The sequence below is a fragment of the Cupressus sempervirens genome, chromosome 7 (genome assembly GCF_028749045.1).
Source record: "Cupressus sempervirens isolate cs-2001-9-10 chromosome 7, ASM2874904v1, whole genome shotgun sequence".
Lineage (NCBI taxonomy): Eukaryota > Viridiplantae > Streptophyta > Pinopsida > Cupressales > Cupressaceae > Cupressus > Cupressus sempervirens.
In genome coordinates this window covers 321,991,750-322,004,195 of record NC_143124.1, presented here as the reverse complement: position 1 = coordinate 322,004,195, position 12,446 = coordinate 321,991,750, and the positions used below count along the sequence as shown (strand labels likewise).

The window sequence follows — 12,446 nt, the reverse complement described above, 5'->3', positions numbered from 1 at the left end:
CTATTATTAAGATAGTCGTTCCTATTCTCAATATGCATTCCTATTCTCATTTCCTATGTCTCATACCAAATAATTTCATTAATCATATTAAAATAGAAATAATTTTTGGTTCAATTGTTGTTTAAACATGCAATGCTCCCTATCTCATTAGATAGACCGTCCCAAAATAAACAAATAATGGAAACTAGCATGGCAAATCGGAAAATCGTACCAAAATCATAGTATGCAAAATCGGGAAAAGAACTTATCGAAATATGGCTGTAAATTCATTAACATGCTCCCATGACATAGACAACGGTATTAAATGATAAACATGGATTTGTTTCCCCTGAGTCGTATATTAGGAATAACTTCAGGGTAACTGCGCAACACGGAAGAATTCCTAAGTGCATCAACGTATAGTCGGCCTCTGTAGGCTGCACGGTCAGCATAATATACGGGAGGCACGAGCGACACAGGCTTTGTGAAAGTGACGAAGGTGAAACACAGATGATATATCAATCCCTGCACATGCTCTTTACTGACCTCGATGTCGTCCTCCAAAATGTAATAATGCGTTGCCTTAATGCTGGTTCGCTGCCGGTCGTTATAATGACTGCACATATATAGAAGTTGATTGCTGATGGCTGAACAATTAAATCAGAGTCCACAACTGCACCAGGTAGCACGTTTTTGTCTTCTCTATCCCGGAATAGCCTCGTGCGATGCCGCTTCTACGCTACTATGAATGTGAGTCTTGGACTATAACCGTTTGCCTTCACCTTTAATGTGTTCTTCAACGCCTCTAACTCTTCTCGGCGGACTTCATCCAACTGACTATCACCAACCCCATCTCTGAACACTATAATCCATTGAGGCCTTTTATCCCCAAGCAATTCCAGACACATGACTCCCAGATTTTTTATTATTTCCTGACGGTGATCCTGCAATTGTATTTTGACTGCGTACTTTGTTGAAATTCTCGTTTGAGCTCATAACAATAGCAGCAACTGATCTGCATTCTCTATCACGATTGCTCGGATGATTAACGTTTGCTCCGATAAACACAACATCCGTTTCTCCAATGCCTGGTAAGTTATTCCTGAGAACCACGTTTTGCCCGCCTAACTTGGCATTCACTTTAAGAGCAATATTTGCCGAGTACAGGGAAGCAAAATTTGGCAAATTTGCATAGAATCTCTCCGCATTTTGAAGGCACTTCTCCACATTTTTAAACAGGTAGCATTGCGTTAGCACATCTAGATCTGTGTCGCAAATAAACTTGAGGTTTGTGTATCCAGGGTGCTTGCTTTCAAGAATACAGATGAGAATATCCAGATCCTCCTTGATGACATCTGTGAGTGTGTTCTTTAGCTATGCCACATTGTTTAACACGTCCTCACACACATAATACCGGATGATATTTGGATTTGGTTTGATTCGGATGCCTACATTTATGAACCTAGCCACCAGCATGTCTTTAAACGCATTCACTGCATTTCCTTTTTCGGCCGCACGGCGTTGTTGCTCGTGGAAGTGTATGATTCCCCATTTAGCAATATTTGTTTCAGAGCAAACAGTGTCCCCGTTCATGGTACATTGCCTCTTCTCTTCGCCAAGCGTTACGTTTCTGTTGCGGAAGCTAATGACAGGTGCCTCTAGTACGCGTGCTTGTACTTGAGTCATTGCTTGCCTCACTTTCATATTAAAATCGGTAAGGTACCGACCTCTGCATCCATCACGGCAACAAATGTCAAAAAATGAATTAAAACTTATCAAGGCAGTTTCGTAAAATGTTCTACTCTCATTCCTTTGTCATGTTTTTCATGAAATGGTCTACGTACTTAAATTAGCTCAAACAAAAATTTTGAGCAATCATAGAAAAGACCACTCTTCTATTCTGCAGAAACAATAGGAACCAAAATATAATTAAGAAAACCACTCTCATGAATTTTTTAATACATTGATTTATATTATATATTAGTATTTGTAAGTAATACTATTTGTTGGGTGATGCGACGCGCTCCCTTGCCTACAGGTGGTTAATTATGTGGTGTTCCATGTTCACTAACAGTCATGGCTTTTGGTGCAACGGTAAATGGGCCCTACAATTGGTTTCAAAGCTTGGTTTTGGCTTGGTCATGGGTTAATTATGTGGTGTTCCATGTTCACTAACAGTCATGGCTTTTGGTGCAACGGCAAATGGGCCCTACACTATTGCATTATTTATTGTTTATTCATTTTTTTACTGATCATTATATCATTTTAAAAACTTATTTTAAATTAATACATTAATAAATTAATAATAATATAGATACAAAATTTGTACAAGAATAAAACATAATATTTTTAAAAATGTATTTTATATTTATAGATTATATTTTATTAATATTTAATATTATTAAATGTCAAAGAATTAGTTTAAATTTTAATATATTTAATATTATAAACTTTAGAATGTAATTTTAATCATTTAGTTAAAAATGTTTTAAAAATTATATATACTTGTACTATATAATCTCTTAAGAAAAAATGTATATTATGGTTATAGAATCATTACTGTATTTGTTAATTTATTTATAAATTTTATATAATAGAAAAAATAGATGATTGGTTAAATTCTTTTGGTGTTATAAGAGCCATTTTTTTGAGGTTCTCCATATTTCATTTTTCCACCTAATTTATATATTATATTATTTAAACATATTTTATCATATGATTATTTAAAGATAATTATATTTTTACTTTATTTTTAAACCATTTATAAATTATAAATCATCTTACTTTTTATAATATTTTTCTATCTATACATTCAACTAAATATTACAATTTATTCCCACGCTACTATATGATACTTGTTATTATATTGATAATATAAATAATATAAGATAATATTTATGCATTAAAAAATATATATTATAAATTAAAGGCTGTATATGAGCAATGTTAGTATGCTAATAGAAACCAAATTTAAATAAAGCTTCTACAAACTAAACAAAATTCATAAACTTCAAGATAGACTAAGATGAACTCTCAATTGAGAATATGAGCCATTAATGGACTCTCTCAATAAGAAGCTCTCTTGTTGAGTAGCTTTATCTAAATGGATAGGATATATGCTCAATATGCTTCCAAAGGCTTCAATGGATGATTGTGAATTTTTAGTGTGGATAGATGGCTTTAGTATGGATTTGGCTCTCAAAATAGTATTATAACTTTACTTCATGGATTGTGTTATTTTGCAAAGGGGAAGGATCCAATTTATAGGCAAGAGGCTTGAGGGATTGAGGGCTAAGATGCAAGGATGGGGAAAAGCTCATGGAGGGCTTAGATTGCATGAGAGGAGAGCACATGGATTGTGCTTCCTTACAACCAATCAAGGAGTGACACATGTCACATGGTGAGAGGATGGAGGAAAGGGGAAGGATGAGTCAACAAAGGAGGCTCAAGGGATAAAATCTTCATAAAGACCCTTCATAAGTGCTTTGTAAGAACATTTATGACTTTGTGGGCTTTATAAAGTTTTGTGGTTGAAGATATTTGTGAGAGATACCATGAAATTTGAATTTGAGAGTTTAGGGAGGTTTTAAGCTTGCTTAGGGTTGTAAAAATGATTAGAGGAAGGGTTAGAGATGGCTTAGGACTAGGCAAGTGGATGGCAAGTGGATTGCAATTAATGAGGGTGGGTGAAGGAGGAGATATTTGTTAACTTTGGCTTGAGTTAGCAAGTCTTAACCCATGTTTAGGGAATGTGACAAGGTTAGGAGGGTATTAGGATTAAGATTAGGGTTAAAGACATCTTCTAGAAGAGTCTAGGCTTTGGATGAGGATGAAGACTTTCTAGAAGAGTCTAGAACTTCCTAGGATAAGATTTTATGAAATAAATAAAGTTTTATTTATTTCAAGGGTTTGGGTTGAGGAGATATTTATTAAAATATTTCTAATAAACATGAGGATTAATATTTAATCTCGATTAAATATTTTGAGTTGGGATTAGGGGTAGGAAATGATGAGATTAGCCTTTAATCGAAATTAAAGAAGGATTAGAAGATTTTGGAAGAGGTTATTGGTCTTAAGGAAATTTGCCAACTTTTGGAAAAAAAATAAATAAATTATTTATTTTGGGATTTTTGGTCAATTTATTAATTAAATAATTAATAAATAAGGAAATAATGTTTAAATAAGATTTAAACATTTTTGGGAGGGATTTCTTAATTAAATATTTTTAATTAAGATAAAGGGATTTAATGGCATAAAAATAAATAAATAAATTAAATAATTAATTAATTAATAAATGATGATGTCATCAGAAATTTTTTAGAAAATAAAAATACTTTATTTTCTAAAGGTTTTTTAGGTGTCTACAAAGGCAAGTACTAAAAATAGTACAATTTTTTCTTTCTTAAAAAAATGTTAAATTCCAAATGAAATCAAACAAAATATAATTTAAAAGTTTAAAAGTGAACCTTAAAGATGTACACTTTGTTGCCCGATTATAAAATTTGTTTCAATTTTATAAGCCATGATTAAATTTTGAAACTCGCCTGGTTTTAAGCTTTAAATTGGCCATTTTATTTTTGAGTTTTCATGAGTTTTTAAATCTTCATGTCTCCAGCTCATCCTTAGCTCCGCCCAGCACTTGAAATTTTTAAAATCCAGCTTCTGAGCTCCAACTTATCTTAGGTTAATGTTGAGACCCAAAATATGTGTTTTCAAGTCTATCATTAACCATTAACCTCTTAAAAGGTTAATGATAACTTTCAAAATGCACATTGTGGAGTAGGCTAATTAACCTCTCCAAAAACACGTATTCCTTAACCTCTTTGAGATAGTTATTAACCTATTTAAAATTCTTCCATTAGAAGTTAGACATGTAAATGTTTTTATTAAAAAAGCAAGGGGGGGTAGACATGGAACATGTGGATTGTGGTGACCATAGAAAAGGCCCAAGGTTCGTACAAGCAGAAAGCCTCTCCAGAAAGGTGAGAAAGCTCATTGCAAAGAATTGCAAAGAGAACCAATACCTTCGGTACTATTGAAGATGCTAAAGCGGTTGCAACAGAGGATTGTATTATTCAGAACTAGGCAACAACAAATCAGAACAAAATTGGATATGGTGTGTTTCTCTTGATGTTTGTGCATGGATAGAATTTTAGAGGCCTTGCATGAACTATATCAAAAGTCTTCTCCAAGAGTACTGGTTGATTGATCACTCGTATTTGCATTGAATTTGGTGTCCCAGCATTTGGAAGTTGTTCTTGAGAGTTGATATAACAAAGGTGATGATGCACAATAAGTGTTTGATAGAATGTTCCAACTCCTTATAGTCTGCGGTGCAAAATTGATGGAACCCAAGATATCGCTGTGACAAGATTCAAGTTCTCAAGCCATCATATAAATAATGGGCTTTCCCAGCCGTGCCTTGTCACTTTTCAAAATGTCCTAGACCCTCCATGTCTGTTAGGAAGAATCACCTTCACCAAATTTATAGAGCAGTTTGAAACCTAGGCATTGCAAGCAGACATGTCATTCTTCCCTTTTTGGTGAGTACAGACAGAGCATGCCAACTATTTGACAAAATTCTCCAAACTTCAAATGCATGAATGATAAGGCACGAGTGACCATTGGATCTGTTATGAACCTAGTTCACCAAACAACCATTATTGAAGAAAATATATGTCTAGGACGTGGAAATAAACACCTTGATCGCTGTGAGGGAAGGAGAGATTATGCTCATAGATGGGACTATCATGTCATGAAGGATACACGCCAAATGTTTTTTTTTTTTTTAAAGTCCTGAGCGAGATGTTATTTACTAGACTGTGATAATTGGTGGTTATCCTCATTGTGGATGACGGTAGGCAGTTCTGAAGATTTTTTGTGACATGTTGTCGATGGGTGACAAACTTGGGAGGTTTACCTTTGCAAGCATCCTTCAAGCTTGTGCCACCATGGGACATTTGGAACAAGGAAGGGAGCCCATGGGCAGATTATTAAAAATGGTTATTGTGCAGATGTGTGTGTTAGCAATGCATCCATGTTACCATGGGCTCAACAATTGGAGTGGCAGTGTTAGCTTGGGTTCAAAACAATGAGTGATGAGATGATGGCTTTGGAATTTTAGTTGGGGCTATTTTCTTTGGAATGATTTTCATTTTGCTAGGATATAATACTTACTATATTAGAATTCCATAGACAAGTCCCCTTACTCGAATTCTATAGGTATTCATAGTTGCATTCAAGAGCAAAAATTTTTAAATGCCAGAGGATCCCAAAGATCTTTACGAGCTGGCTAGCAAGGAAGAAAATTTGATTACTGACAGGCTTTCTCATACAAACTTATTCAATTTCTTGACAAAGCCTGCAAAATCTTTGATGGAATGGCCCAGATTCGACATTCCTTAGCACAAATGAATTTGTTTAATGGACATTACAATTGATTAATCATTCAATAGATTTGGTATCTAGATTGTAGAAGAGCAGAGTGGAATGAGTAAGAATTGGCATGAGATGTCCGAGCAAGATATCTTTTTAATTTCTCTAGTTCAGACATAGATGAGACCACATTGCTTAAATTTTATTCACAGTTGCTTTCCATGCATGATGCAAGCATAGTCACAGAAATGGTAAAAGTTCAAGAAGTTAAGTTTGATGAGGATGAGTGGGAATTGCAGTAATTGCATGAACCATAAAGTTTTTCAACTTTTATCAAATATTTGTAGATGCATGAATCAAATTATGGACTGGGCGCCTAATTGTTTCAATGTAACATTAAGTGATACTCTCACACAATGTATGATAATTGCAAGACAGATGAGAATTTTGGTACTTGTGTCTGTATAAGGGCTAGTCTTTCAATAGACATCATCATGGAAGAAAGGCACAATTTTTAGAGATAAGCACAATTGGAGAGATCATAAACATAAAGTTCGTATTCAGCACAGTCGTACACACCACATGCTCTTGATCTCTTCATGAGAAGGAGGATATGTGTTCATCAATAAAGTAACATAACTTGAATGAATAATTCAAATATCAAAAGGAGATCAGCAAAGATTAATTATTCAATCTACCTCTTGGAAGGTGTGAGGTCCAAGGTTCAAGTTTCAGGGCATATAGGTTAATTTTCTTAAGGTTAATTAACCTTCCAAAATTACGTATTTTGGAGGTGGTTATTAACCACAAAGAGGTAGTTATTAACCTCTATGTATATATAAGGATGTCTTTTGGCTTTGTAAAGGGAGTTTTTGGGTTTTAAAAATAAGGGAACACTATGCTGAAATTTTGATTGAGGGATAAATTTTGGAAAGTATGTACACTTTTTATCTCTAAAATTGAAAAATCTCTATTGCTTTCTTGGTGCAAGGATACAAAATAAGATGTGCTTTGGGTTTCTTATTTTAAAATCAAAATTGTTATATGTTGTAGTAGACATTCTCATGGTGCTATGCGAGTGTTTACGAATGATAATGAATGTGCTTAATAATACTAGTTGCTTTCAAGCATAGTTCTTGAGCACCTATGTTATCGATCTTGTTTACCGAAGAAGGTTGTGAGGGCGTGTGGTACATTCGTCTTCAATGACTTTCTCTTGAACTTTGAAGTTTAAATTCTTTATTTGAAAATCTTTTAAAAATTATATCATACGAGGGAGCTACCCTTCTAAACGCAGAGGAAGGTCACATACCAAGGGCCTATCCAACTGTTGTGAACAGTTTGTCACACACTCCGTTGGGCAAATTCTACTGTGACAAATCTGTTTACCAACACACTTTAACCGTCTAACTAATTTTCACAAGAATAAATAATTATACATTCTTTATCATACCTTGGCTGAGACATATTCGATTAACAATTTTCAAAAAAATCAAACCCACCGAAATAAAATTCAATCTACTAAATTTACGCTAATCATTGAACCTAAACAATTTTAGCTTATCATTTGATAAACGGGCTTGTGAGTTCGCGATTGAATTATAATTCTTGTGAAGCCACCACTTAAATTTTACACATTGATTGCTGAAACTGCATATATATATAATTAACAGATACTTACCCTTTAGGTCCCTGTATGCTTCCCATTATTTCATTGATTTTTTTCCGCCTGACCGATAGCTCGACACGCTCCTTCAACTTTTGTTCATGTCCATCATTCAAATTATGCTTGGGAACCCTCTGTCCTTCACATATAAAACAGAACTCCATAGGAACATGAATCTGTTTAGTGTTCGTGCTGAGGTCCAAACATGGAAGATTTACATTCTGAATCTCCCTGTAATTGTTTCTATAGTAGTCCACGATACTGGTTACTTGTCCTCTAATTTCGAACATAATGTCCTTGGCATGTTCATTTGTGATGCCCCGCACAGTGAACTTTTGTACTGTCTGCCGGTGATTGACGGTCACCTGCAAATCTGTCAGAGCACTCTCTGCTTTGTTTCGCTCAAAGACATCGCGAGAGCGCGACCATATAACTTCCGCCTCCAAATAATCAAGTACGGAAATTTTCATGTAGAAGGCCGCGATCGAATAATCCACATTAAGATTAAATCCCTCGTTTTCAGTACGTCTGAGACTCATTGAAAAGCCACGTTGAATTGCAACGCCACCATTAGGAGGGCTTACTGGTTTACAATAGAAACCTTGTCCACAATTATGTTGTTGCGTCTGACATTCTCCTTTATGACAGCATACACTGTTTTCAGCGACTCCGGCGTCCCGTTCGCCTTTATGGGTCCACCTTATATATCTGGGCGACATTGGGTGCACTTGCAGGAAGATTCACCATGTAATTTTCCATCGAAGACTGGCTTTCTATCTGACTCCAAATCGTCTATGAATTTACTAATAATGTCTCCTTCATCCGCCATAGACTCATTAGTCCCGCTTCCAGAAGCTTCCAGAGGAGCTTCGGTCGATATGCGCAGATTGTAAAGGAATATATACTTATGAAGCTCAAGGGGATACTCAACCTGGAAATGATTTACTGCTACCACAACTTTTCTCTCTTGGGCCTTGCCCTTACCCTTCTTCGTTTCCACCCACTGTCGCCCTTGCTGACTGTTACTTCCACTGGCCATGACTTCTATTTTGCTGGAACAAAACTTTCCCTTCGCCCCTCTGTTAACCGTAACAACGATTTAACTAAACGGTTTCGCAAAGTTAAACTTGAGCGGGACAGATGAAGACGGAGGGAATTTCTTGCTCTTCTACGGAGCAACAGTGGGAAATATATAACCGATACAAATCGGTTGGTTTCATTTCAAATACCCACTCCCAGTAGTGTAGCACAGAACGGATGGGGAGTCTTTTGGTTTCTTTCCAATTCGAAGTGTGAAACATATAACGCATAAATTTCTATTCGATTGAACTTCTGTAGAACAATAGACGAAATCATAAAACATTCGTGTGCCTTTATCAATATAACTTCAAGCTTTTTATTGTGTGCCTCGACAGCTTCGTTGCAGCTCAAAATATTTTTGTGGGTTAAACTTGAATTCGGATCATCCTCAATGCCTTAGGTTTATGTACCAAATGAATTACAGAGAAGAGGAGTGTAACGGGGTATTAGAAGATTATTCGCTTGATGTGAATTTTTTTTTTTAACACAATTCAACTAGAAGTATCATAGTAATATATTATTCTTCATCATTAAACTTTATTTGGATTCGTTTTTATAAAAATCAAGTCGGCAATAGTCTGATCAGTCTTCCCATTCTTCTTATAACAAGGTTCAATGTCTAGATTCATTGTGCTATTTCTTATAAGGGCATTTCGATAGCTTAAGAAGACATTAAAACATAGACCCTTCCAATATGAAAAAGGATTCTAGAGGACTATATTGATATTTGTTTCATATTTTAAGGGATCAAAGGTTTAGATAATGTTTATTTGAAAATATTATTTAGAAAAAATTGATTAAGGAAAAATATGAAATATATTAGATAAATATTGAGTTTTTTCTAATATGGTGCATTTGATTGGATTTACAAGATTCAACAGTCGTGTCAAACATTATATGTGTCATTGTGACTTCCTATCTATCATAAAAGCCTTTTAATGGACATTATTTTCTATTACATATCCTTTATATGATGCATAGTTGGGCTAGACCTATGATATTTTAAGCCTTTGTTGAGCTCCTCCTAATTTAACTATGAAATTGTTTGAATAGATATCATTATGCTAAATTTGGCCTATTTTACCTATTATATTCTCTCCTAAGGTGTCTCTATTAGTTTTTTATTATATCATTTGGTTAGTGGAGATTGCCCTATTCATTTTGCAGTTACTAAGAGATTCGTAGACACATATTCTCATGTTTTCCTTTAGATTAATCTAATTGGATTTATGACAGTCGCATCCCAAAGCCTATTATTGCATATGGTAAATGTGGCAAATTATGCTAAAATCTTAACCATGTTCATCTAGACATGACACATTCTTAGAATAAAAATTAGGATTAACATTGAGGACACATAATTCTATTATTGTTTGTAGTTTTCTCTCAATAATTAATTATCACATTTATAATAAGGCAATAATTTGATTGGGTTCTTATATAGTAACCAAAATTATCACTATATTAATCCCCTTAATCCCCTTTTTATGGTGAGTAGGTTTTCCTTGATCCATTATCAAGCTGTGTAAACCTTAATGAATAAAGGTTTTGGCTTCATTTTTTAGGGTACTCCACATTTGGTACTTCAACCATGGTCTCTTTCATCCACCTTTTTTTATTGAGTATATGTAATATAATATTTTCCCCTAATAGCAATGGATAGTTATTAATATTTGTTCCATTAAAATTATAAAAGCATTTCTCCTTTTGCAGTAGTATTGCCAAGAATATGTTATATTTATATTTGTAATGGTTTACCTTTTTACCTCGTACTAATTTTTATATTTTTTATTCTTATTTTGATATAATATTTTCATTTTTTGGGATTAATTGACAAATAATAAGATATTATGAAAATTCAATTTCTTTCTACACATACTCAATTCATGCTTACATCTATTTTCATCTCCACCTTAAGCATTTATCATACACATTCTACTATGTTGACAAATATTAGCTATGTATAATACTTGTTAAAGCACCATGGGACATTAATTATGTAGGAAATAAGAAGTAAGAAATTCATGGGTGCCGGATTGAATCAAATTCTTGTAAAAATCTCGTCTCTTCTAAACCCTTAAATCTCTAAGCCTTTTGACTACAAACCCTAATGTATGATCATAAATTAATAAAGAATGTATACACAAATCATAAAGCATCTAGAATATATAATACTGGAATCTTTACTATTGAAACCCTACTAGGGAACAAATTACAATTGGGCTTCAACATGCAAAAAGGCTATACCTTGTTCAAAGTATAAACTTATTAAAAATGGGGAATGTAAGTGCTTTTAGGCACAGTTCCAAGAGCTCACTACTCAACTCTAAGAGGGATACAACCCTTAGGAATACTCACTCTCTTACAAAGTAATATCAAACAAAATAATGATATGTTGCTATCTATTTAATTATATCTACCATATATATAAATGAGTTCCAATAAAATACAAATGAGTCCCTTGATACAATCCTCCTTACTAGCTTTATATGATCCATTTAACCCTTATATACATGTAGTACTTCTCTCAAAGAATTCTATAGTATCTATGACCAATCTTTCACTTTACAAACATGATTTATTTCTTAATGAATCAACCTTTATCAAGAATAAGGTTGATCAAATCCAAATTTCAAACTCATAACTCTCTACACAAAATTTAATAAGCTTTATCAATTATAGTCACCCAAAAATAACATTGATCCTTAAAAAACTTCCTTAAGATCATAACTGCAAAGCTTAGAATAATTTACCAAGCACATGGATAATTTCTTTTATCAGTTCTATTTGCACATCAACCAAGAACAGAGTAACATCTACCTATAACTATGGAAAATATTAAAATATGACCGACTTGATCAATGTACATTGCCTACTCAAAAGGAACACAATCCAAGAACATTCTTAAATGCTAGGAAGAATATGCAAACAATAATATCCATCTCAACCAAAACATTTCCTAGTATTTATTTCCAACTCTAAAGAACATAGTTTTTCACATAAAACATTTGTAAATGCATTATGGACCCTCTAGATCATGATCCAATTAAACTAAATATACATCAAAATATCAATAACATATATCAAACTTTAATAAAATAAATAGGTTATGTCTACGACCTCATGACCTACTTAAATCTAAATGTCAACCTCTAAAAATTCACATAGAACAAGTAGAAAATTTCTATTTGATCATATAAAATATGAAACTACTTATCCTTAGTAATTGTTCCTTAGAAAGTATATGAATGTATTGCACCACTAGTAAAACTATGTAATGGCCATGTTGACATCATTAAAACTACAGATAGCTTGTTACTTATCTACCCTTTTGGTGTTAATGATA

At 33.7% G+C, this 12,446-nt stretch overlaps 1 protein-coding gene across 1 annotated transcript; it reads right to left on the bottom strand.

The window, feature by feature from the left end:
- Positions 1-300: 300 nt before the first annotated feature.
- Positions 301-9,383, bottom strand: LOC149546705 (protein argonaute 2-like). The gene is made up of 8 exons (XM_089794042.1): positions 9,250-9,383; positions 8,765-9,099; positions 8,605-8,674; positions 8,036-8,548; positions 1,450-1,708; positions 917-1,353; positions 749-834; positions 301-626 (listed from the first exon to the last, which is right to left on the bottom strand). Exons 1-8 carry the CDS (start codon positions 9,381-9,383, stop codon positions 301-303), a joined length of 2,160 nt encoding a protein of 719 aa, XP_089650168.1.
- Between the last annotated feature and the right edge of the window lie 3,063 nt (positions 9,384-12,446).